The sequence below is a fragment of the Pezoporus occidentalis genome, unplaced genomic scaffold (genome assembly GCF_034315485.1).
Source record: "Pezoporus occidentalis ecotype Australia unplaced genomic scaffold, CSIRO_AGI_Poc_V1 ctg34, whole genome shotgun sequence".
Taxonomy (NCBI): domain Eukaryota; kingdom Metazoa; phylum Chordata; class Aves; order Psittaciformes; family Psittacidae; genus Pezoporus; species Pezoporus occidentalis.
Window position 1 is genome coordinate 6,031,323 of NW_026915376.1, and position 26,461 is coordinate 6,057,783.

General features: G+C 41.9%; 1 protein-coding gene across 2 annotated transcripts; it reads right to left on the reverse strand.

The window, feature by feature from the left end:
- Window positions 1-25,933, reverse strand: KCNK17 (potassium two pore domain channel subfamily K member 17). Of its 2 annotated transcripts, none has more exons than XM_062629693.1 (5): window positions 25,617-25,933; window positions 16,524-16,638; window positions 8,073-8,239; window positions 5,593-5,761; window positions 1-3,102 (listed from the first exon to the last, which is right to left on the reverse strand). In XM_062629693.1, the coding sequence occupies exons 1-5, from the start codon at window positions 25,836-25,838 to the stop codon at window positions 2,930-2,932; spliced, it is 846 nt and encodes a 281-aa protein (XP_062485677.1). In that variant the 5' UTR covers window positions 25,839-25,933; the 3' UTR covers window positions 1-2,929. The 2 variants fall into 2 exon arrangements, with proteins under 2 accessions (XP_062485677.1, XP_062485676.1); XM_062629692.1 differs by having other exon boundaries at window positions 1-3,216.
- Window positions 25,934-26,461: the final 528 nt, after the last annotated feature.

The following is a 26,461-nucleotide window of genomic DNA, read 5'->3' on the forward strand; positions in this document are numbered from 1 at the left end:
TGCTTTTGTTTTCTTTATTTTACCCTTGAGCAGATAACCTTTCATATTTTGGTAGAGTAGACAGATCAGCGATGATGTTTTTATGATGTTGCAAAACTCCAATTTCTGCTCATCCCTCTGGGAATAAATTCATCCACATCATTTAACCACAACACAGCTTTATAAAGAACAGAAAGACTAGAGGCACAGCAGTTTGTGGGGACTCAGATACAATATTATCTATTGTCCATATGAAAAGCTAGCTGGGGAACTGACATTAAGGATATTCATAAATGACAACATGATAATCCAGTGTCAGAGAACCCAGGCAGAGCTGGAATTTGACTTATTTCATGTTTTTTTAGGTGATCCAGGACCCAAACAGGCAACTCACAGCTCTGGAGTTGCACGTGGCTTGCAAGCAGCTCAGATGTACCTCCTGTAAGCATGCTGTACCAGACAGTGGCAGGACTATGCTGGTGGTGAGCTGCTAGGCAATACAACAGCACATCTGCGGAAGGAAGTGAATCAGCAAGGATTGCTGGGGCAGATATTGAGTCACCTTGAGACCCAGCCATATGCTTCAGTTTGTGGATGAACCTTGACACACAGTGGAAACACTGAGATCCACGAAGAATTACTGTTTTTTCCTTTTTTTTTCAGGACTACTCGAGTTCCTCTTCCTTTTAGGTCTCAGAAGTGTATATTAGCTGTCCTAAGGCGTGCGACTCTGTTTACACTTCAGTGGGACGAAGGTGTCCAAACATCTAAGGCTCTTTTGAAAACCTCATCCACATACTACAAATATATAAGAATAGTAATCAGATGTGATTAATATAACAGGCATTCAAATTGAAAAGAAGAAAATCTTCTCAGATTAAGCCTTCTCATCAAACAGCTGAGCTGGTAGAAACCTCAGAGCCTGTGACACTTCAAGATAATGTTGAAATACACTTTGACAGTAGGAACACCTACTGTCCTACTGCTTACTCCTACTATCTGGTCATCCAGGTTTTACAATGAAGTTATATTTACTAGGTTTCTCACCTGCAAAAAATATGCATAAAAGGTTATCACTTTTTATGCTGTGGAACTGTGTTTCACTTAGGTTTAAATAAATACATTTTGGTATTATTGTAGGCCAGTCCATTAGGAATATTAGCAAAACTTGCATTGCATATGCATCAGTAAAAATAAACAAGACAAAACATATATGAAAAAGTTGATGCTAAAGTTTGTTAAAGAAATTACCCAATCTTCAAAAAATTCAAATGTGTTTATTTTGCACCAGTTTCCTGACTATGACCTGAGATTTCCATTACCTTTCTTCCTTATCTCTGCTGCATATTCAAACAGTATTTGAGAGAATATTTATTACAGTGGAGTTGGAAAAAGGTGATGACAAAAAGGCTAATAAATGACAGACTAGATTTCATCCAGCAGATTCCTTCCCTGCATTTTCTTCTGTAATCAGTACCACCACGTATAAACACTCAGACTGGCCTACTGTAGAAATACTTTTTTTCATGGTATGTATTTCAGAACTTGCATTCTTGAAGACTGTAAACTTTTCATTCACTGCATTTCTGCAAATCCAGCTATGAATACTTGTAATTCCTGAGGGCAATCCTCAAAAATCCAAGTTTTCAGTCTTTTCTCCACCATCCATATGACGTGTTGATCCAATGCAGAATCTGAAGGCCTATCCAAATGCTTCCTTCTGGTTTACTGCTATGATGAAGCTTTCAAAGTTAATGCTCTAAGACGCACATAGCACAACAGGAATAAGAAAATGAGAAAATTAGATATGGGTACATAAGTGGCAGCAGGAGTTTGACTCTTTTGGGTCTTTATAAATGGCATAATGTATGAAAAGATTTTGTAGAATTTAATGGAAGTGGGAAAAATCCCAACCCCACAAAGCAACACAAACCAGTTTCGTTTCATAATTGACAAAAAGGCAAAATTCTGCAGAATATGGCATTCTGCAGATAAAAAGATAGTTGTGCTTATATAAGAGATGTGAGCTAGAACAGATACACTACTCATTTGTGACATGAGAAGTTCATCAGAATAGTATTTCTTGATCACAGTTGAAGACACTTCAGTCTGTTTCTAGATTAAAGTTGCCCTTGTTAGCACTGGCCATAGGATAATGTTGGAATCACTAGTATTTAAAATTGCCTCTGTTCCTCCTTTTATGGCTTCTAAAATGTGGCAAAATAAAAATCTATCTAAATGAACTGTCCCATTAGCTGATGACATTTGGTCTACATAGTACTTCATAAAGGATGAGCCTGTATAAGTTCTAGAGTAAGGAACAGCCTAACTACCTAGTCTTTTTTAATATTAGCGGACCTCTCATGTAGAAATTTATTAAAAAAAAGGAATTATATTTCTATTAAGCACCTGTATGAGCTCTGCCTCATTGCCATCCATGTACTAATTATCAAAAGCATGTTACCACCTTTGGCAAGCACAAGCATATGGGTGATGAAGCACATTTGTAGTGACTGCCAGGTGGCTTTATATAGTAATTTTCATTAACTCTTTCAGCAACATTTCCTGCATTAAATGGCACTTGTTTTTCTAGTTGTGGTGTTTGCAAAATGCTATACTTACAATTAGGGACTACAAGAACTTTGCATGTAAAGAAGAGGACAACAGCTAGCATTGCATATGGATGTCAAAGTTTGCTTCATATATTGAGATGGGAGGTTGGACAATATCTATTTTTGGCTAAGATTTGGCTGATTCCCATTGGTAATTCTTAGTGGTGCTGCAAATGAAATATTTTGTTGTCACCACTCTATTCAGAATAGAAGTATTTCAAGTTCAATAAGCAAGATTTTACCCCATGTGAACATCAGGGCAGTTCTGTTCCCAAATATCTAAGTGATGCATCTCTGGTGCACTAAAACCTAGGAGACACCAAGGATATGATTCTTCCCTAGAGTGCTTCTGCAGGAGCTGTGTAGGTGTGAGGTTCATCTGGCCCTTTTGTTTTTGTGTCTTTGTCATTGCAGATCTCTACATCATGAAGTCCCTTTGTACTATTTCTGTTGCCATCCATGAACTTTTCTACCGTGCTCTTGTTGCACTGACAGAAGTCACTGGAGCTCTCTAGAAAGTTGATGCAAAGTTTGATAACCAGTGTTAGCCAGGCCATCCCAAAGAGGATCCACAGAGAGATTACATTCTTGTACCAGCCTGGGTAGGTACGGTCTGGGTTCATCCCTACAAGAGAATCACCCAAAACATTTCTAGATTAGATCAAGAGTGCCTCAAAGGAGACAAATACTACATGTAAAGCAAGGACAGTGGAAATATGACCTAGTATTAGTGATTCTGTATAAAACATGAGTATGCCGTCTATTTAGCATGCAAACAGATGATGCAAGCATGTTTCATGAATGTGGCAGCAACAACCTAGGACTACCTAGGAATTGTAAAGATTACCTGTAAGAAAGAAAAATAAATCCCAGATTACATCTGTGTCAAAGTGAAATTATTCACAATTAAGCACACAGTTTCATTTCCCATTTTCATTTCATCATCACAATATTATATTAGTATGTAACAGAGGTCCTCTGCAGGCAGAGAGCTAAGTGGGTTTTATGTACCAGTGTATGTATTTTGTTAAGCCAGGTATAAGTGAGTCTTTAAGAGCAGAAGGGAAGGGGGCTGAGCAGTCCCAAAACCTCCAAGAACAGCTAAGCCTTGGAAGACAGCCTGAAATTATGATACCTCTGCCCAGCTGCTCCATTAGGTGCTTTGTGATCCCTTTGGAGCAGAATCATATTTTTGGCTGTGTTTCACAATAGTTTGTGCAAAGAATCTTCTATGTACTAAGTTAGTGTCAGTAGTAATATTAATATAGGCAGAGCAAAGGAATGAGCTCAGTGTTATGAAGTGACTGGGCTGTATCTGTAAAGCTGGCTGGGGCACCCTTATAAACACAGATAAGACACAGAATACAAATCAGTGGCAGCAAAGTCTTTGCATAGGATTTTCCTCTAGTGCTTCTCAGGTATTGTTATTTAGTTCTTACCTTTGGAGGGTTTGTCACTTTATAGCTGAATACTTACAGCACAGCAGATACTACAGAACACCTGATAATTTTGGGACAGAATAGAAGGAGTTGACTTTTTTGAGGTGGTACCTCCATGAACCTGGAAGTCACTTCCCATACCACATGCCAGTGAAGAAGTACACATAGGGGTGGGTTGAAATGGGACATCCATATAAAAGCTGGTGTTTAGGTATTTATCATCTGCAGATTTATCATCTGCAGGATGATAAATCATCTGTCATTATCTGCACAGACTAGCCATTCCCAAATTGTGGTCCATGAACTGTTATTGTCTACAAGATTGTGATAAGTAATAATTGGTCAGCAGAGCCATAGGAAACAGCCAATCTTTTACAGTCATTTACTTGGTATTATTATATTTAATATAGTACATATTGTATGTGTTTTCAATATAAAGGGAGCACAAAACATTTTGATGTTGTCAGCAAACGACAGATAAATGTCTGGGAGCTACCAAATACTTCTGTAGTAACTACTCTCTGGGCTGACTTTCTACATCAAGGTGAACTTCAACCAGAAAAAGTATTATATTCATCCTTCAAACAAACATCTTTCACTGATGCTAAATTCAAAGGTTTTAAAATTGCTTGCATCTAAATAATAAATGAAAACAAGAAAGAAGGGATATCTGGGTCTTTCAAGGAGAATGTTTTATCCACAGACACTGCTAGGTGCAAGACGTAAGATATTTTAGTCTTTTTGTCTCCCAGGGATTCAAGGATACATGTGTTTCTCTAATCAATTTGTTTCTAATGAGAAAGTCTTTATCAGAAAGGTGTGTCCTGTGCACTGGGAGTAGATCCAAGCCCATTTCCTCTGGCAAAGGGTTTTGACAATTAAAACTAGGCTGTGCCTGGTGCCTGACAGTCTACACCTAAGTGACTTAAGCTGCCTTTTAGAAAGCAATTGTCCAAAAAAGGGGTTTTGACAGAGGAAGCAGTCACTGTCTGCTAATGTTGATGCAGAGTGACATCTGCTTAAAACTAACCACCGCTGACATTGGAGCACACCAAGTGAGCCATCAGTGACGGTGCCATGAAAAATGTAGTGCTCCAGTCTGGTGTTACAGTTGTTCAAGGGGCAGATAACCTGAGTACTGAAATATTACTCATTGACTGGGAAATTATTTCTTTGCTATCTCAGCAATCATGTCTTCTCCAACCTGTCAAATGCCTAGCACAACACATCATTGACTGTGATTTGTCTTTACTGTTAGGGTGGTGAGGCACTGAAATAGTTTACCCAGAGAAGTGGTGAATGCTCCATCCCTGGAAGTGTTCAAGGCTGGGTTGGACAGAGCCTTGGGTGACATGGTTTAGTGTGAGGAGTCCCTGCCCATGGCAGGGGGGTTGGAACTAGATGATCTTAAGGTCCTTTCCAACCCTAACTGTTCTATGATTCTGTGATCATCAGGTCTGTGGTTTGCTAGTGGTGTAAAACTGCCAAGCTGGGACCTTCATACCTCACACATGTAGCTTTCATGTTTAACAGGTGAAAGCAATGAAATGCAAACTACTCACCAATCACATAATCTCCAAACCCTATAGTGCTGAGGGTAATGAAGGAATAATAGAAGCCTTCTTCATAAGACCAGCCTTCTTTGTCAGAGAGCAACAAGGGAGGTAGGAGAAGGAACAATAACAAGCCAGTCACCAGCGCAGAGGTCTTAATCAGCAGGGAAGATTTTTTCTAGTAAAACAGGGAGATAAAAAGAAAAATAAAGAGAAAAAAGAAGAGATTGTCACAAGAAGAATGTCAAGGAAAGTCCAGGTCAGTTTCTGGTTGAAGATTATGCTAGACTCCATAAAAACACACAGACATTCATGATGTTCAACCACCCTGCTATCTGTTGGAGGGATGGTATGGCTCGGCATAAGCAATCCAGGAGGTTCCTCGATTGTGTGCAAGACTACTTCCTTCTGCAAGTAATAGAGGAGCTGACAAGGAGAGGTGCCATTCTTGACCTCGTGCTCACCAACAGGGAAGGGCTTGTTGGAAATGTGACGCTCCAGGGTAGCCTTGGATGCAGCGATCACGAAATGATTGAGTTCAAGATCCTCAGGACAGTGAGAAGAGCATGCAGCAAGCTCACTGCTCTGGACTTCAACAGAGCAGACTTTGGCCTCTTCAGGAACTTGCTTGGTAAGGTTCCATGGGATACAGCCCTAGAGGGCAGGGGGCCCAAGACTGTTGGTTGATATTCAAGGATCACCTGCTACAAGCTCAGGAGTGTTGTGTCCTGACTAGAAGGAAGTGCAGCAGGAGGGCCAGAGGACCTCCTTGGATGGATAAGGAGCTACTGAGGAAACTTCAAAGGAAAAATGAGGCTTATAAAAGGTGAAAGCAAGGACAGGTGGCGTGGGAAGAATACAGGGATGTTGTCTGGGAAGGTAGGGACCAGGTTAGAAAAGCTAAGGCTCAGTTAGAATTAAACTTGGCTAGGGAGGTGAAAGATAACAGGAAGGGATTCTATAGGTACATTGCAAATAAAAGATAGACTAGGGACAAGGTGGGCCCTCTCCAGAAGCTATCGGGAGAACTGGCTACCCTGGATTTGGAGAAGACTGAGGTTCTTAATGACTTCTTTGCCTCAGTCTTCACTGGCAAATGCCCTGACCACACCACCCAAGTCTTGGAAGGCAGACGCAGGGACTGTGAGAATGAAGACTTTAGGCTCACTGTAGGAGAGGATCTGGTTTGAGACCATTTTAAGAACCTGAACATGCCTTATGAGCCTTATGAACCCTATGAAGTTTAACCCTGCAAAGCGCAAGGTCCTACACCTGGGTTGGAGCAATCCCAGGCACAGCTACAGGTTGGGCAAAGAAGAGATTCAGAACATCCCTGCGGAGAAGGACTTGGGGGTGTTGGTCAATGAGAACCTTAGAATGAGCTGGCAGCGTGCACTCACAGCCAACCATACCCTGGGCTGCATCCAAAGGAGCATGACCAACAGGTCGAAGGAGATGATCCTGCCCCTCTGCTCTGCTCTCATGAGACCTCACTTGGAGTATTGCACACAGTTCTGGTGTCATCAACATAAGGACATGGAGCTGTTGGAACAAGTCCAGAGGAGGACTATGAGGATGATAAGGGGAATGGAGCACCCTCTGTATGAAGACAGGCTGAGGAAGTTGGGGCTGTTCAGCCTGGAGAAGAGAAGGCTGTGTGGAGACCTCATAGCAGCCTTCCAGTATCTGAAGAGAGCCTACAAGGATGCTGGAGAGGCACTCTTCATCAGGGACTATAGCAATAGGGCAAGGGGTAACAGGTTCAAACTTAAACAGGGGAAGTTTAGATTGGATATAAGGAGGAAGTTCTTTACTGTAAGGGTGGTGAGGGACTGGAATAGGTTGCCCACAGAAGTTGTGAATGCTCCATATCCCTGACAGTGTTCAAGGCCAGGTTGAACAGAGCCTTGGGTGACATGGTTTAGTGCGGGGTGTCCCTGCCCATGGCAGGGGGGTTGGAACTAGATGATCTTAAGGTCCTTTCCAACCCTAACTGTTCTATGATTGTAGTTCCACTAGAATAAACAGTGTGGCTCTTCCAGTCAACATAAACTTCATGAGTTCATATTGACTGAAGTGCATGTGAAGCTCATCACCTTCATGAGTCCTAAATTCATGCCAGTTTAAAGCTCATTTCACAAATGTTCCCATATAACTTACATGTGCAATTTTAACTACAACTGATGATAAACAGACCAGATATTCTGGTCTATTGAGTGGCTCTAGGCCTCTGGCACTTCTGTTCCTGTACAGGAAGCCATTCATCACAGAAGTTCCCTCAATTAATAAACAACCTTATCTAACACCTCATAGGGCTGTCATAAACTAAATTTATCTGCTTCCAGTTATTCCTGAGTATTACTGCCTTTTTGGCCAAATAGGAAGGCAGCTGTCCTTGTTAGTCACAGAATCCCAAATACTAGACAATGACCTTTCTTTCTTTTCTTTCCTGAACCTGAGGGTGAGGCATACCTATCCATATAGCTTACCTGCAAATGAAATGCCTCTTCTAGGCGATGGCTACAATGCTGAACCCCCAACAGCATCAGCTGCCCAATTTCATTCAGGAGTACAAGATTCAAGGGGATCCCAAAGAGTGCAAACAAGATGCAGAAGATTCGACCAGCTGCAGTGCTGGGACTCAGGTTCCCATAGCCTAAGCAGGAAATAAATGAGGTGTTAAAGCTAAAATATTCTCTGCTTGCCCTTCTCCCACAGAAGGGTGAACCTCTATCTTCTACAAAAGTTAGAGGAGAAGGTCACTGCTCCAAAAAGGACCTTTTTTGTAAATAACTAAGTTACATCTATTGTTTGCCATATCCTACTGCATGTTGGAAAATAACATTTCTTTCCCTGCCAATTTTGCTTAGTTCCTTTCCCATTTACCAGTCAATTTCCTCTTCCCTATCCACTGTCCTGGCTGGGGTCTGACGTAAATGCAAAACTTCCATTTAGTTCAGTTTTTGTAAGCATTGTTGGCATAGGGTTTGCTGGTAAATGAACCTATGTGGCTGTCAGATGGTCTCTGAATCACAATAGTGTTTTCATTATAACAACCACCTTTTTCTACCTTTGTCCCACAAAATTAATTAACTTAACACTGCCTCTTTGTTTATATGCCTCTTTTGTGCCACAAGTACCAAACACACTTTAACCTTAAATTATCAAAATGTTTGCCTAGAGTCAGTAAACCCAGAGAAATTATATTTAATCTGAGTAAAACACTTTGGTTTCAGACCTATAGAAAGAAAGAAAAAGAAGCGCTTGAAATGTTGCCCTTTTTCTCCTAATCATATGAACTGGTCTAATAAAGGTACTGTCCTGCAATCACAGCCTTGCTTGTATCCTTAGACCATTACACCTTCAACATCACTGCCGCAATATTTACCTTTGTTCCCCATATCTTCTTTTAAAAATGTCCTGTAAATCTGCACACTTGCACTTCTGTAATTTCAAGTGGTTTATACCACCAGAAGATCAGGTTCAATTTTGGTCTATTTCACAGGACACTTTTTAAGACAGGGAAAGGGCTAGCACATGACAAGCATATCAACAGAAACTTAGCCAAAGCCTATGGCCTTGACTGCATTTCAAAATCACCTCTACTCACTAGAGACTTGTGTATGTCCATACATAAGGCTGACAATCTGTCAGAGTTTACCTTTTCGCCACACATAATCTATCCCCTCCCAGTGACACCCAGCTCTTGGCTCAGTGCAAGCACAGAGGGGCTCCCGCCACTGATGCCTTCCTACCATGCTTGTAGGTGGTGTAGTCTTAGGGCAAATGGGCAACCCCCAGGAGGGAGAGGTCCAAGAGCTGGGCTTCTTATGCTAGATAAGTGAGATTGCAAACATCTGTGGTTGATTAAATGGAGTCCCATTCCTTCACTAAACTGTCTCACGCCAGTTGCAGTAAGTCACTAGTTTATCACTTATAGAATAGTGACTATGAGCTTATGATGTCTATATTTTCTGTGCCAAGCTTTGTGCTGACAGAATTTCTCCCTACGGACAATTCTGAAAACATTAATTGTGCACATGCACCGTCAAACTACCTCCAGAAAAGGTCTGGCAGCAAACTGTTTCACGGTATGTATGCTGGCTGTTTTTTCATCTCATGCCTAACCCCACAAATTCAAAATTTTACTATCTGGAGGACTTTCCCTCCAATAATTTTATGCCTGAATGATTTGTGAGCCCATGGATTTAATGTAAATGATAACACATAATATACATCCAAAGCGATGGCCCTAGCAGCCTGTCCCAAGAGGGGGCAGAGCATCCCCTGGAAAAAATGGGATGCTGTTGCATAACTAGAGGTTGTTTTGAAACACTTTGTTTGTGTCAAACAAAGGGGCTAAATTAAGACTGTACAGCAGCTTTTATTCCAGTGCCATGTTCTTCACTTATGAACAACTTTGTGATATTTACACACTTTTCTTCTCCCCATGTGGAACTGCTGACTTCTGTCAGCTTTCACTACTTCTAGACTAGCGGGTGTGATAAATGAAAGGCACAGATCATAGAACTGTTTGGGTTACAAGGGACCTTAAAGATCATCTGGTTCCAGCCTCCCTACCATGAGCAGATACACAGTCCATCAGACCAGATTGCTCAAAACTCCATCCATGCACATGCAGGCAAGTACGTCTGGTAGGTGAACCTATCTAAGTGAATTTAAGAGATATGTACCTGGTATGATTTGTTTCACACTGGCTGTGCCACATTTCAGTGGATTAATTCCAGTCTTTCTCTTTTACAGAATGAAGGTGTTTTGCAGGCTGCTCTGGACTCAGGGGAAAGAGGTGGGGGGCGTTTACTGTGAGGCTGGAGTCCGAATGTGAGTCACATATATTTACAGCAGCTATTCTTCCCCTATCTTCTATATCTAATTTAAAAAGATTGTGTAATGGCTCAGGCAGTTCATTCTACCCACAGCTTTCCAGGTTATTTTTGGAGAAAAACATCAGATAAGAGAGGAAGAAAGGTCCATAATCTCAGGTCACTGTGTGAAGCACAGCAGCCTTCAGAATTTTAAGGACCCTGCACAGTGCTAACTGGAGAGCATCTAAGGTCAAGCTGTACATTACATCTATTTTAGAGCAGCAAATTCAGTGATGTAAGAAGGTCTAATATGCACAGTAAGCCCAGCACACCATGTGCAAAGCAGACATGGTGTTTGATTTGTTTGGCTCCATTTCCCCTTGGGCTTAGTAGCTCAAGACAATTTCCTGAAGACTTAGTGAGCAGTTGCTGTAAACATGGCAAAAAGCCATGTTCCACTTGCTTTTTACACAGGCTACAAAGTTTGGTCAAACAGCACAGAAGACTTTAGATCATGCAACATAGTCAGCAATTGACATCTGACTGATGACACCCCTTTGATTTTGGACTAGACAAATGGATGTCAACCTAGTTTTATATAAATCTCAAATGTTATAAAACTCAAGCAGGAACGGGTAAATGGGACTTACCCTCTCCAATAAATAGAATGAGGGTAATCAGTGTCTTATACCATTGTGTTCTATGAACTTGGTTCAGATCTAATGCAAAGATTAAAGCTACACTGGTAGGTGTGTCACATCCCTCTGAGCCTGCTACTGGGATGTCACCTAGTACGTGCCTGCACCAAGAGACACAGAGAGATGCTCACCAGAAACTTAGAGGTCAAAGTGTAAGCATTTTTACTGAAGAAGCTGGAGTAAATGCTTGTATTGCTCCTCACTTTGAAAAAAAGTGCAAAGTAACTTAATCTTCCTCAGAAGCAACAAGAGTGGTTTACTTCTAAATGTTCATATTTCTAGATGTTTTACCTCATGTGCTGTTACACACATTAAGTCTTCTCCTGCTTGCTCATTATATTCCTATGCATAAGAAATTCAGAGGCTCTGCTAAGAGGAGGAGACTTGTGTGGTTAATGGATTATTAGTAAAAGGTCTCTTCATTTGCAAGGTGGTATCCTTCTTGCAGTGCCCCCCAGCTCAGCAGAGGCAACTGGGACTTCCTGCTACTCACAATGGGTGGTTTGTTTGCCTCCTGTTCTCACTGCCCAGATGCAAGAGTATTTTAAGCAAAAAGTGCTTAGAATGAAGAAATTGTTTTTCACAGGCTAAAAACCATCTGAAAAGTCACCAAATAATTTTAGCTGTGGAAAAAAAAACAGAATTAGATTTACAAAAAGGCTGGAGGAAGCATCACTTTTCTAACCAGTTTTTTGGTGATTTAAGCATACAAGCACATTTTTGGGGAGATCTTGGTGAACTCTTTCTCATACCTGTCAGCTGGACACAGCCATTGAGCTCAGAACACATCTTATGGGAAGTCACAGCTGTTTCCATCATCCATGGACGGTGACTTTGCTGAGGCCTCTCAGTTGTTCTACACAGAAACAGGACTCTGAAACCCCAAACAGCCCCAGTATTTGAACTGGCATCTCGGTTTTATGATTAGAACCAACAAAAATAACCCAGTTTATTTTAAAAGCAGTGGTAGCAGAATCTCATGGACTGTGTCGTATATGGGGAAGCTCATTGGTACCTTGGCAGGTTGATCCAGGGTCTGTGTGGAAGGTAGCCATAGCTATTCATTTAGCTGGTGCAGTGATGAAGTAGAGACCAATAGCTAACACTATTAGGCTGAAAACACACATTTGAACAGAGTTATTTAACAGTTTTAGCCCTATGAAGTTCCAGGCAACAGCGAAATTTGATTGCACACTCTTGTGAGTGAAAGGCCAGAAAACTGCTTGGGGTGAGCACTGCAGTCTTTTATTTGTTACATTTGTACTGTGTATACACTGGAAGCTGTAGAATTAGTCTCAAGAGGATGAGGTGGCAGGAAAGCAGATCAAATTCACCAGTGCTAAGGAGACAGCTTAGAGGATGTTGCTGACAGTGTTATCCCCACATCCACTAATAACCTCTCATGGACCATTGTGCCACCTCCCACTTGGGCAAGGCTGTAGAGCAGCTCTGCCAGCTGCCACAGGCAGGGAAAAGACATCAAGGGTGTGGGGCTCTTCAGCAGAGAGCTCCCCTCCACAAACCTGAGGTTCACAGCAGATTTAAAAGCAGTTCTAGGCTGTTATTCCATGCTTTAACTACTCTGAGACATCAAGTTGCTTTAAATCCATTTCCCAGTGGATTGCCAGCCAGCAATGTGCAGCAGCCTGGGTGCTTCTTAGTTGCTCCATCACATGCTATGCAGCACTACAGATAGTCAAGTCTTAGAGAAACTCTTGCTGGCCCAAAGCCCTACACTGTGCCAGGACTTTACCACCCTAAGTAGCTGTTGTTTTTTTCCCCTCATGGGAATCATCTGTGGCAGCATGTCTGTGACAATGTACTAAATACCACCTCCCACTCTATAGACTGCTCCTTGCCTCTTTGCTACGCGCAATCCTTTGGGGATTATTGGCAGGAGCTATGATACTGTGTAAACCAGAGAAGAAAAGGATGGAAGTAAGGTCTTCCCCTTCATTTCTTCACTATAAGATAGTTTACTTGTCCCATATTGTGTTTAAAAAAGGGTCTTTGAAATTCATGCAAATGAGCTTTGCTAAGTATCAGGGAACAGTAAGGCAGCACTAGGTAATGACATCCACCCACCCAAGATAGAGGGGGGATGTTCAGGCTAGAGAGGACAATACTTTTTCTTCTACTCTTAGGTTAGCACAGACAACCTCAGCCTCATCATAAATCCTCTCCCTAGCACCTTCTCTGAAATTACACCGCCCTGTAGTCATTTGACTTTAGGAACTTTCATCTTGTGCCCCACTCTGAACTTGCTTTGACCTTTGCCCTGTTAGTCTAAACTAACTAGGAGGAGAGTAAACACAGAAAGGAAAGACTTTGTGTTGGAAGGGATAAAGATGTCCCAGAGAGAAAACAGAAAATAAGCTTTTCTTTAATCATGTTTAATACTACAGCTCTAGGGGAACTCTGAGGATGATTCTTCATGGCATTGAAGAGAGGGTTCCTATGGAAACATCTGCAGAAAAAGAGATAACATACGAGATCTGGGATGTCATGTCAAATGCAGCATTGAAGAAAGCACAGAAACACAACAGGGGGAGAATAAATCCGCAGAAGGCCAGGGCTGCCCAATTGCATGATCAAAAGTTAAAAATGCAGTTCTATTCAAATTATAAGACTGGCTAGAAACTACACAGGCTTTGGGATACTTCCGTAAACAGCAGATTTGGTTCATACATGTCTGTTCTTTAAACCTTTGGGATTAGGGTGCCAAGTGTGCCCAGCCTTCAGGTTAGAACTCTTTTTTTTTAAGCAAAATTTACATACTGCTGTTAATCACAAGTGGAAATAGATGATACTCTCATTTAAATGGAAGAAGGGTACAGCACAGAAGATACTGCAAGATGAGACATGGGGGCTCAAACTGTCAGTAGGAAAAGAAGCTAATGTTCCTCAGTTGGTGTTAATTGGGAAAGTAGCTAACATTCCCCTCCATATCCCAGTGAAACTGTGCTCTGTTAAGAACTGAAGAAACACACCAAGCCTTCTGAAGGGGGTTAAAGCACCTAAAGCAGAAAATAGAAGCTGACAGATCAGAAAGGGCATCTCAAAGGGAAGTGATGAGGGTAAAAGCGATAATGGCTTTGGCAATGCTGTTTGAGAAAACTAAGGAAAAAAAAGCTCATGCAAAAGCCACAAAGATCATGTGCATCATGTAAGAGGTCAGCAAGACACAGATAGCATTAGTTGCAGAGACAGAATGTTGAAGAGACAAAAAGGACATAGGACTTGCAACTGCCTAAACACATGGAGTACAGTCCACCCAGATTCTTCAACAAAATCTTTATGTAGTACCCCTAAGCTCCTGAGACACTTTTCTCCATTATCATTTTAACTCAATCCTTTCTGAACTCATTTGCCAGAATGCCTTTTTAACTCCTATGCATTAATCTTGAGAAATGTGACCTGCTTTCAATGGTTCCATACTTATATACTGGACTAAGCTCTTCCTTGCCACATAAGGACACAAAAACCTCAACAAACCTTTCTCAAACACTCTCAACTATGTAATTTACCCAATAGCCATGCCTTTTACATGAAGCTCCATATTGTGAATCACTCCTCTGAACTTTGAGCTCTTAGTTAAGGACCTTTTCTCTTTACTTGACGTACATCATCAGTTATCCTTCCTCAGCCATCCAGTGATGGCTGGGTCAAGGAGGCTGTGCCACCCACTGTCTCAAGAACTTGCATAAGGGAAGAGGTAACAGGCTCGAGGTGAGGCTCTGTGAGGCCATCTCGATTTTTCCTCTTCAACATACTGTTATTGACAGAGTATTGAGACACTAACCTGTATCCATTTAGCAATTTAACTTGAAAAAGCAAGATCTGGGACCCAGCTGTCTGATGTTCACTTCATAGAGGTGACTTGTATATTGTTCTCAAGTCCACAATCAAACAATCATGAACAAGTCCCTAGAGTCACAGTATCAGCTTTAAAGCCATGATATGGAGAGCTGCAAAATTTTTTCTTTTTATTTGCCCCTCCTATCAAGTCAGTCATTGTCATCCCCCAGCTATCAGGGTATGGAGTTTATTTAAAGAACTTAAGAAAGAACAGCTTAGGCTTTCATGGGGCAACACCCAGAAATGTTTAGGCTAGGTATCTGCCAACATCACAAAACCCTCTTGTGTTGTAAGATGACAAATTTGATTCTTCCCAAATGTCATTAACCTAAATCTGTTGCGGAAAGCAGTTACTTTAACAGCTTAGATACTGAAGGATTAACTTACTGAAACATGCAGTGCAGCTCTGAGCAGATGCTGCTTTGCACTGAAGACTGGAAGGGAAAACCCCGGCTCGAAGCTGGAAACCCACAGCCAGTGTAGCCCTGTCTAATGAGCCTCCACTGCCATCATCTGGTACAACCCATACAATACACCAAACACTTCCCAGCCCGAGCAATACATGCGCAAAAGAGCAGGGCCGAAAGCTGCACCGAGTCAAAGGAAGGTAGCACGCCCTCTGCCCCCAGAAAAAAAACACAAACCCTCTCTCTGACCTCTTGTCTGGAGGCTTAATGCTCTGAAGTCAACGTATATTCAGCAACGGTAAGAGAAATCAAAAGAATGCTCCACATGGGTGGGCAGAGAAAATTCTTGATCTAAAACTGTACTTGAAATTGAAGGGATCTGACAGATTGAAGACAAATCAGGAAGGTTTTTGATATCCAACAACCATCTCTCCACATTGTTGTGTCCCGTCCCCCCCCGCTTTTTTATAAAACTGAGCCATGCAGTAAGAAAAAGATGTCCTGTCAAGTATTAATGGTTTTGAGGACTGGGAACATACACTGAGAATTAATAGCATCTGTTTTAAGTAACAGCATATTTAAATATACCTTATTGTTTCCATTCTCTCCCCACCACTTATTTCCACCATTACTCATTTGCTGAAACCCAATTCAGCTGTTTTATTTATCTAGCTTTTTGACTTTCACCTATACAAGCAGGTCTTCATCCAAAACAAGTAGTAATAAGAAGGAATAATTTACAAATATAGTCTCCAAGGATTCAACAGCCAGTATCAAGAGTTTTTCAAAGTCATTCCCTCTCCTTGTGACAGGAAAGGCGCATTGCAATGCACAATTCACCTCAAAACTCTCAGAGAGCACTAGGCTTGGGAAAGCACAGGCAGTGCAGCACTGTGAAGTTCAGGCCCCAAAAGCTGTGTAACTTAGTAGGGGTATGTACCAAGCAATTAATCCCTGTATCTAGTTAGAGATCACTACTGCCCTTGCACTGACAAAGCTTTTCTGGGGCTAGGTTTATGGTTGCTTACCTACTCTATGATCTATCAAGCTACATGAGGCCCCACAGGACCAGATCAGCATCTGATAGTACACATCCTCATTCCCACTCCCATCCCACCTATAAGGCAGCCCTTCATGCAGCAAACTCTTACCAATGGTTGTTATTGCAGAGATGGAGAAGAAGAAAGACCCACTGAAGTCCCACCTGCCCAGGCTAGTGGTGTTTCCCTGGAGGGTTATGCCACTCTTGTAGGCTTGGACAATACCCTGCAAAGAGAAATACATGAGATCCCACAAGCCCCCTTATGGCAAGTCTGAGTGACTGGCATTTCCAGCGCTGTCTGGTAAAGTTGCAAAGAGCGGCTACTTCCAGCTCTGTCGTTTCCCTTTTAATAGGGGATATCCTGGGCCTTAGAGTCCAAAGAACTGAGAGGTCAGAAAAGCCGAAAGCCAGCATATTGTTCCTAAGGAAAGAGCACTAGGCATTTACAGCGTAAGAAAAAGTTGTACATGCAGATGGTAGGTCATGCAAGTAAGCGTGGAAGATATGGGAGGGCAAGAGCTACTTAGAGAAAACTTAGCCAGTTAGTTACGAGAACTACCTTATGACATATTCATTAGGAAAAGAATGGGATAGTCTCATGGCAGAAGTCCCAGAACAGCAAATACACATGCACATGTAAATTATACAGATCCTCTGTCTACACTGAGGTATATGTATATAGCATGAGGTAGGAGATGGAGACTACACAGGATGGCCGCTCCACTAGTACTGAGCATTATGTCCCCACATCAGGGATATAAATATGAATTAATGGATTATATTAGCATGATGCCCAAATCTGTTCAATCCACCTCGGAAAAATTCAGAATTCACTATGCTGAAGTGTTCAGTTATGCCAAAATAGGATACCAATTGTCTTAACAGTGCCCACTATCTGACTATACCTTCTCATGCCATTAATGATATTGAATTGAGTTGTGTTCAAAACAGCATTAATCACAGCATGTACACTAAACATTTCACTGACGAAGAATTTTTGAGAGCTGATTATCCTGGAATGCAAACTGTAGCCAAGAATACATAAAATTCATCACCTCTGGGCAAGATATGCAGATATCAAATTATGCTAACCCTATCCTAACAATAAGGCTGCTGATAAAGCTATCACCGTTGATAATAAAAGGAACTGCTGTCAGGTTAGATTTGCACCAGTTGCGGGATTTACAAAGTCATAGTTTGTATATCCATCAAAAGCAAACCAACACTTCAGGCCTCCAAAGCATGGAAGCTTTGTCCAATTTTACTGATGCAACAGACTGTAAGTTACTACTATTATACAGGGCTGTGAATTAAAATCTATTTCCAGAGACCCAGGCAGCACGTTAACTACAAGGACCATTATCTCTTTTCTACAGACGTACTAGTTCTCACATTAAAAGCAACAAGCAGCTCAGAGATCAATGCATTTATTCAAGTAAGAAATGCTGTTTGATAGTCGCATTCTCAGAAATGTCTTTGCTTACTCACAACTCAAGGCAATTTAGACCATTCAGGGTCACCTTACAATCTATTAAAGCCTAACAACATGCTTTTCTCTGCACAAGGTAGAGCAGAAAAACCTTGCTCTGAAAAGGGCTAAGGGCCAGATGCTGTATTACGGCTTGCTTCCTTCTGTGAATTCTTGCTGTAACATGTGTGGGGCAACGGACAGAAGAATGAGTATGCAGCATAAGTGATATGAAAGAATCAAACTTGCCCCTGCCTCCCCCCACCTGAAAAAAAAAAAAAAAAAAAAAAAAAAAAAAAAAAAAAAAAGAGTTGAAAAGGCTGTATCAGGAAGCCTCTGGTGTGACTTTTTCTGATATAGCTGTGTTTAATTCCCCCTTCCAACCCCACTTCTTACAGGCTAAGTGCAAGAAGTACTGCAGCCAATCGCCTAGTCAGGAATCACAGTCTCCATGAACATAAAAACTCCCTAACTAAATCATATGTCAAAGGAGACAACGGAAACTTATACAGATGACCTTTATCTTTTCCCCTCCAGAAACTAGTGGTTAAGTTTGAAAATAAAAAGCTTGTTATTTCTCTCAAACTTTCTTTCTGTAGCCTATGATCTACACTGTTCTAAGTGGTTAGTCTTGAACATGTAACTGCTGGAACAGCAATAGTCCAGCTCTCATCATCTTGATCAGGGAGACTCTAATGCACACATATAGCATGTCCATTCTTGTGCTTGATGTGCTGCTGATACAAGCTCAGCAGTTGACAATATTACACACGCATATCAAGCTCTTAAAGCCAGAAACACTTAAACCCCAGACTATTGTAAGAAACTGTAGCTGAATGGGCTCAAAGAAATGGGAATTTCTTCATGCAGAAAGGGGAAATAAGCAGCCTGTACAAGACATCGTGTGAGAAGCTAGCAGCAGCAACCAGGTCATTAAATTTCACATCATTTCACACTTCAGTTCTGCATGGTTTAGGACCAAGAGACTGCTCAGCTGTAAGCACCCATGTCAGCTTTGCAGTGATTTCTAACAGCACAGCATCTCAGAGTCCTTGTCTCAACTTTCCCTGAGGTGACGCTACAGCCAGGAAGTACAGCATTTGTCTTAAGAATCTGTAGGTAGGCTAAAGTAGTAGCACTAAATGCTGTGGTGATCCTGCACTGATCTCAATGAGAAGGAAGGTATTGTTACTCACTGGCAAAGAGCGAGCACTGAGCTTGCAGCACGCCAGCTGTTTCCTCTGTCTGGGATTGAAGCATTTATAGCATTTTTGCAGTAGGTTTTCAAGAGCTTTCTGAACTAAGCCTTGTTAAACCTTGTAATCAAACATCCAGATAACAGCATTAACTACTGGGCTCACGGGCACCTGGCAAAGCCCCTTTCCGGGAACATTGCATACTCATGCAAATCAAAGCCACTTGAATAAACAGACACTCCCAGGAGAAACACAAGTTCATTTACTGTTAGAATGAAAATGCTACTGCGACATCCTTAAAGAGGAGGATTCATAGAGGAGACAGACAAAACCTAAAACCTGGTATCCTTAAGTAAAAAAAGGTTTTATTATAATATCTAGAACCAACCTTTGATACAGCAACAATGATGATAGAAAATTAAAGATTGATTTTTCCTAGAACAGTAGGACTAGTGGAGCTTGCCTTCCTACAGATGTGCTCATAGAGGTGGATTCATGAAAGAGAAATCCATAGAAAGCTATTAATACACAGAAATTACTTCTGGCACAGAAGCAGTTGGATTACAAAGGCTGAGCGAGCATTCAGGAAGGTATCAGTGTATACTTGCCTTAATTTAATGTTTTCCTCTAGACTTCTCCTTTTGGCTAGTGGTCTTTTTCATAGAAGAATTAAAAGTGGTTTATAACAGAACACAGGAGAAAGCTAATAAACACTAACAGAAAAGCTGAATTATCCCTGCTTTTTCCATTGAAGAGGCACTGATGGGTCTCCACTGCTTATTTTCAAAAAACACTTGAAGTGTATTTGGGGCTGTGGGTTCAAGATTTATTAAAGAGAAACTAAATCATTCACATTGTTACATCTGCCTGGTTCCCTTAGCATGCCTTTTTGAGAACCAGAGACTTATGTTTTGCTTTACACCTATTTTGAGGTGAAATCCTAAGGATTTTCCTTTTCACTTAATTAGGCTAGTAATTTATACAGTGTCTTCGCCAAAACCTAATTCATTAAAAGGCACCTAGTAGAAGTAGCATCTCAAATCCAGTGTTCAAAAGCATGTATTTGCCTGACCTAAACCAGTCAATACCACCAACTGCTCAAACACAACTCTTGAAATTGCAGAGCTTGGGCTTCATATTTTGGGAACTTGAAAGGTCATGTGAGCAACTGAAAAGTAGTACAGAGAAGGAACAAGTCCGCAGTTAAAATAATCAGAAAGAAACAGAGCTCAGTTCCACTTCAGTTTCTACTGACAGACAAGCTACACAACATAAAGTAACTTCACTTCTCTGCACTTCCCCCTTCCAATAATTTGCAGTTCACAGCAACTACTACATCTTTAGCTGACAATGCTTGTTTTAAACTGCAGATAAAAATTTCTATGGAAACTATTATAGCTACTATAGGATAAATTAAGATATCTTAAATTCTTAGGCCTTCATGAATCAATGAAACTTTACTTGCAAGCTGACACATTTGCTTTTCAAATAGACTGTTCCCTTTCTTATTAGCACCATGCAAAGCCTGCTTGCATGGTAAAATACTATCATAGTTAGTGATTAAAAACCAGCATGACTTCCATTCAAATTAGTCTATTTAAATGTAGATGTCTGTCCTGTTACTTTTGTGATAAAACATGCCTTAGAAACCTAAATTTGGCCTCCAGCTCCTTTCTACTTAACCATAAACTCTGAAGTTTCAGTTAGGACTATCATAAGCCAATACTTGCAAATGCACACTTTGTTAGATCATTACATATATCCCACTACAAAATCAAAGCCTACATTTGTGCATCCTTCTGCAGGGAATTCCTTCTTTTAGTTCAAGCTCACTAGTAAGTCCAAGAGGAAGATGTGGATTTCTGCTGACTCCCTTATCTATTTTATCTCTGGCTTATCCAACTTTCAAGGCCAAGTTGGATGAAGCCTTGGGTGAGATGGTTTAGTGTGAGGTGTCCCTGCCCATGGCAGTGGGGTTGGAACTAGATGATCTTAAGGTCCTTTCCAACCCTAACTATTCTATGATTCTATGATTCTAACTTCCCACCAAGACTAACCAGCTGTTACTGAGAATTTGATAGTATCAATGAACATCTCTTTTTAGGCTGAGGTACATGAATAATAGGCTCCTGTGCCTCCTCTCCGCCTTCTCTTTTTAAACACAGGTACTTAACATTACATCGACATGAAGACTTGGGAGAGAGTCAATTAACTAGAAGCACCAGTTAATCAGTAGGTCTTCTCACCTTCCAAAAAGAACTGCCTTACTGAATACTAAATGACTAAGGCCTTGCAGAATAAAGACTCTTACCGCCTTCCGTCAAAGGTATGCTATAATAGGATAAGCACAGAATTCACACTCTTGGTAAGGTACCCATAGTTCTTTTTAGTTAATAGGTCTGGAGAATGACAAATTGGCTATAACTTAACTGGAGCAGTTAGTACATTTGGATAAGAAGGAAAGTAGAACAATTACAGGGGTCTGACTCTATTTCATTTGTGACAACACAATGGACATCTGACTGAAGCGAGTTCTATACAGGTGTCACTGCTCCACAACACCCAGAGCCAATTCTAGTCCTTAAAAGTCCCTTATCACCAACAGATGATCTCTGATGCTCACCCCTTCAGAGTCCCCCACTGCTGCAACATGTGCAAGCAAGATGATTTTAGTAAACTGTATTTGGAAACTTGTATTTTCTGACACTTGGCACAAATCTCTGGTGGTTCAATGTCAGTGCAAGCCAAGGTATTGATGAGGATCTCCCAGTCACATGGGATCTTGTTGCTCTAGTAAATGTGAACTAACACTCTGTGTAGTTCTAACTGTTGACTCTGGAGATAACAGTGTCTAGGCCCACCTGCAGGCTTTTAGTTTATGGCCTGCCCTTTACAATTATGTCTTTTTCACTGCATTTTTTTTTAATCCTGCTGGATTTTAAATAATTTTAAAACCTGCTAGATTTTAAAAAAATCATTTAGCTAAGTTTGCATTTTCTTTTCTCCAGTTTATGCAAGCAACACCTACAATAATAGAATGTGGATAGAACAATATAATAAACACAGGAAACAGCTATATTAGGGAAATAGGTATATAACAACAATAAATTTATAGCAAAAAAATAGAAGGGCAGCATGAAAACAATGTCATGGTAACAGCCTAACACATAAAACGGCGAAAACTCTTCCAAGCCTGGCTACACTCATCTGACTAAAGAAATGCTAATAAGTACAGTACACACTGGTGCCTGTAACCACTGAAAACAGTGCAGGTAAAAGAGAGAGTCTGAAGGACAACTCAGCTGGAGCAGAGCTATACATACTTGCCCTTGGCAGTAAAACCAAGACATATGTGCAGTAGAAGGGCATCACACTGGGTAGTGTGTCTAGGTGCCCCCTACCCCTAAAAGGTCAGAGAGGGCATGTCTCTTACAGCCAAGACCTGTACAGAAAGTGCCCTCTATGTGCAACCTTACTCTCTGGACGCTTCTCCAATCTGGAAACAACATCAGTTTTGCCTGTACAAAGACTGTTGCATGCTTTTTTTCCCCGAGCCAAGTCCTGCTACTGTTGTTTACTGTATTTAGAGTGTATAACCTGAAACCTGCCTTATCATTGCATTTGTTTTCTCCTTCTGTGAGTTTTATGATCAAGAGAATCCTTTGATGTGACCTTAAAGTCAGTAATTCTGGCATGTGAAGACCACCATCGTATTTATAACTAAAAGCCCAACACTGCCCTCTTTCTATGTAGCCTAATGACTCTTGAGGAGCTGTTTTCTCTTGATCTTGCATTTGGTGAACATGTGTTTGCGTAAGAAAAATAGCGTAGGGTTAGATGGGTCAGCAAAACCAAATTTATATTGTCCTTGAGTAGATATCACTTGGATGCACAGTAAAGGGACACGTGGCCAGAGTCCCTGTGATCCCTTATGTTGTCCTTTCCTAAACAAGTAAAGAAAGCCAAGAAAAAACAGAAGTCAGTCTTCCCCATATGCACATTTATGTATGAGTAAACAGATGAGCATGCATGTTTTGTTTGCTTGTACATAAAGCATTCACACACGCTACCTTCAACTATTCAGGAAATGAGAAGCTGTTCAGCGTCCCGCAGGAAAGGAGGCAGCCAGTTCCAGGCAAAAAAATCCAGCAACAAAAAACAAACAGCTGTGGGAAGCAGGGACCTACCACTACTGGTGTTGCACACTAACACTCCCCCCTTGACATTCAGTTTCTGTTGTTGGTCCACTATTCCCATTTCCTTCTGTCATTTCTGTTGTTAACCAGAAAATTATTTCACCCCTGAAAGGATCTGAGCCCATGAAATTACTGAATGAGAATTCATTCTGGCTACTACAGTACTGTCTATCCATCCAGTCCTCCTGTCCATCCTCATGCCCTTCTCTCCTGCTAGCTCCTCAAAGGAGGAGTTCTCTATTGCTCTCTATCTGTGAAAGGGCTGGAACAGTGGATTTCCACTCCTGGTTGGTAACTAGGAACTGAGCAATAAACAGGTTGTAAAATGACATTTGTACACTGCTTAGCAAACTGGGATTTTATTCCCCATTGGCCCATATACACTTAAACAGAGTTTGGGATTATGAAGTATGAAAGAGCAGTAAAAAAACAATGAGGAATTGCCAGGAATGTCAAAGCAGTTAAAATTCACATGCTGCTTTATGTTTTCACAGACACTCTTTATGTCTTTCTTAATTAGCAAATAATCAGCTGCATATTCAGAATACAAATTTGTTATCTGAAGAGGGCCAGTGATGACACTGCCTGATAAATTATGTGGAATCAACTGCAATAACAAAGTACCACACGGAAAAAACCTCCCATTATTTAAAGCATGCTTCCAATACCAAGTAATTACTCCACAGGAAATTAGAGAAGCATATAGGAGAGAAGCAATCCTGTGGGTTATATATTTAAGGCTAATTTCTCACTCTGAAAGTTATTTAAAAATAGCACACAAAGCCATTCAAACTCAGACTATGGTTTTTTTCAAAGTACAAAGATATGCACAGACACTCCATAAAATGAAATAAAACTTTTTAATTTCATCACCTAGGGTTGCTCAGATCCTAACCAAGTACTCACATAGCTTATTATAACAATGCCTGGTCTAAAGGCATTTGGTCAGCTGTCATATGAGACTATCAAGAACTAGTAGAGGTATATAAAGAAAAACAAACTATCAGAACAATATTAGAAAGACTTTTCTATATACTCAGGTGTGATCATTATCTTCTCTCTACTACTATCACCTCATTGCTGTCATTCGTCAAGTGAAACCCTTCCAATCTCAGGGCAAGAGGCAGGTCAAGCACTCACTGTTCCACAAGCAGCGTAGAACAAAGCTCAGCTCAGACCTGCCTTTAGAAGTGCCAGACTGGTGTTCTCTCACTTGTTTCTTACTTCTATTTACATCCCACAGCTAGCACAGTATGCAGCACACACAATGAATAATGAGAATAGATACCATGGTAGCATATGAGGGTCCAAATTTATATAATATCTTCAATATACTGCTGACTGCCACAGAGCACTTACCATTAGAAAGTCAAGGGATAAGAGCCTGACATAGTTCATCAGCATAATTCTGTTTGCCAGGTCTTTGCTGGAACTCCTGACAAGATTTTCTATTTGGGACACTTATTCAAGTCCTTTTTAGATCCTTTGAACTCTGGTGGCCAGCTACTATGGTTTCAGCCACTACCAAATGCTGCTTTTACAGAAAAAAAACCACTGTTTTTCTGTTGTTGTTTGGCAACACCTCTCTTAGGCAGATAGACCAAAGCAAGCAGTACATATTCAACCACCAGCATCGACTGAACTACAATGGTTTGGATAAATAATGAAGCCACTTCAATATTATAGGTTTTCTTTTTCACATGGAAAATAAACAAGGAAAGAACCCATTTATCTCACTTTGTTCACATCTGTATTATAAAATGCACACACTTGTTCTCCAGTAAGATTGCATTCAGTCATATTTTACATTTCAGAACCATCCTGTAAACATCCTCAGACATGTTTTTAAGGATACTTTAAGTAGTGTTACAATTATTTTCTATTTCCCTTCAAATAATGAGCAGAAAACTGGAAAAGCTTGTCATGACACACCAGTTAAACTTACCACGACAAAGTCTTCCCGTTAGGATTTACCACTCGTAGGGTGCCACAGCCTATAACTCATTCTGAGTGAGCTCAGCTGCAAACCAGACCTAACCCACCTGCAGTTAGCCCCGAGTAATCACCACACCGCGGGAGTTTGGCCACCGCTGAAAGATTCGCGAACGCCGCAACTTGCGGAGGTGCCGCAGGGACGGGGCAGCTCTTCAGCGGTCGAAGCCCCGGGAGAGCAGCCCAGTGAAGCCCGGAGCCCGCCCGGAGGAAGCTGCCCGCGGCGCGGAAAGGTTTTCCCACGCCGCGGACAGCTTCTTCGGCGCAGGGTTATGTGTTCGCATAGAAGAGTTCTGGGTTTCGTTTCTCGTTACTGCCGGCAGTGCTGGCCCCTTGGGGCGCGGGCTCACCTCGATGAGCCGCTGCAGGGCGGGTCCCCGCAGGCAGGTGTGGTTGGCAAGCAGCTCCCAGCGCTGCCGCAGGAGATGCTGAGCCGCCCGTGCCTCGGCCGGCCGCTCCAGCGCCTGCAGCACCCCGGCGCCCAGCCCCACATAGCCTACATAGACCACCAGCAGCACCGGCACCCCCCAGCGCCGCTTCTGTCGCTGCCGCCACCACCGCGCCTCCACCATCGACCCCGCTACCGCCGGCCGCCGCCCTAGAGCTAATGAAGGCGCCAGGGCGGGAGCGGGGCTGCCCGCGAGAGGAGGGATGTGCTGGGCTGGGCAGGGCAGGGCAGGGCACCTGGCCGGCCCCCAGGGCCTCCCCCTGGCCAGCTCCCCGGCTTTGCTCCTTCCCAACCCCAGGAGAGGCAGTGTAGCGGGCCAGGCAGCTGATTCTGCCGCTCCCCCACAGCTGCTCCCCTCGCCGCCACCGTCATCATCATCTTCCTCGTCCGCCGCTTCCTCCCAGTCTTCTCTGGTGCGCAAAACCGGCCCAAGGCTCCCTTCTCTGCGCAGCGACAGGCACCGGGACATGTTCGTCCTTTAGAGGACGGATGTTACCCACCTCCTTTCCGGGCAAGCCGAATTGCTGATCTAATCGACTGATATCAGTTACAGATCGCTGTACCAGGAACTTGTGCAAATCTAGTTTCTTCTTTCACACAAGTGCTAAACTAATTTAAAAAGCAGTAAACAAGTATTTCTGAAAATGACCCGTCTAAACGACTATAAAGAGAGCACGCTTGTCAGTCTTTTTATCGTTTGTGGTTTTCTGATGAAAGATAGAAGCGCTTCCTTCATCTAGTTAGTTC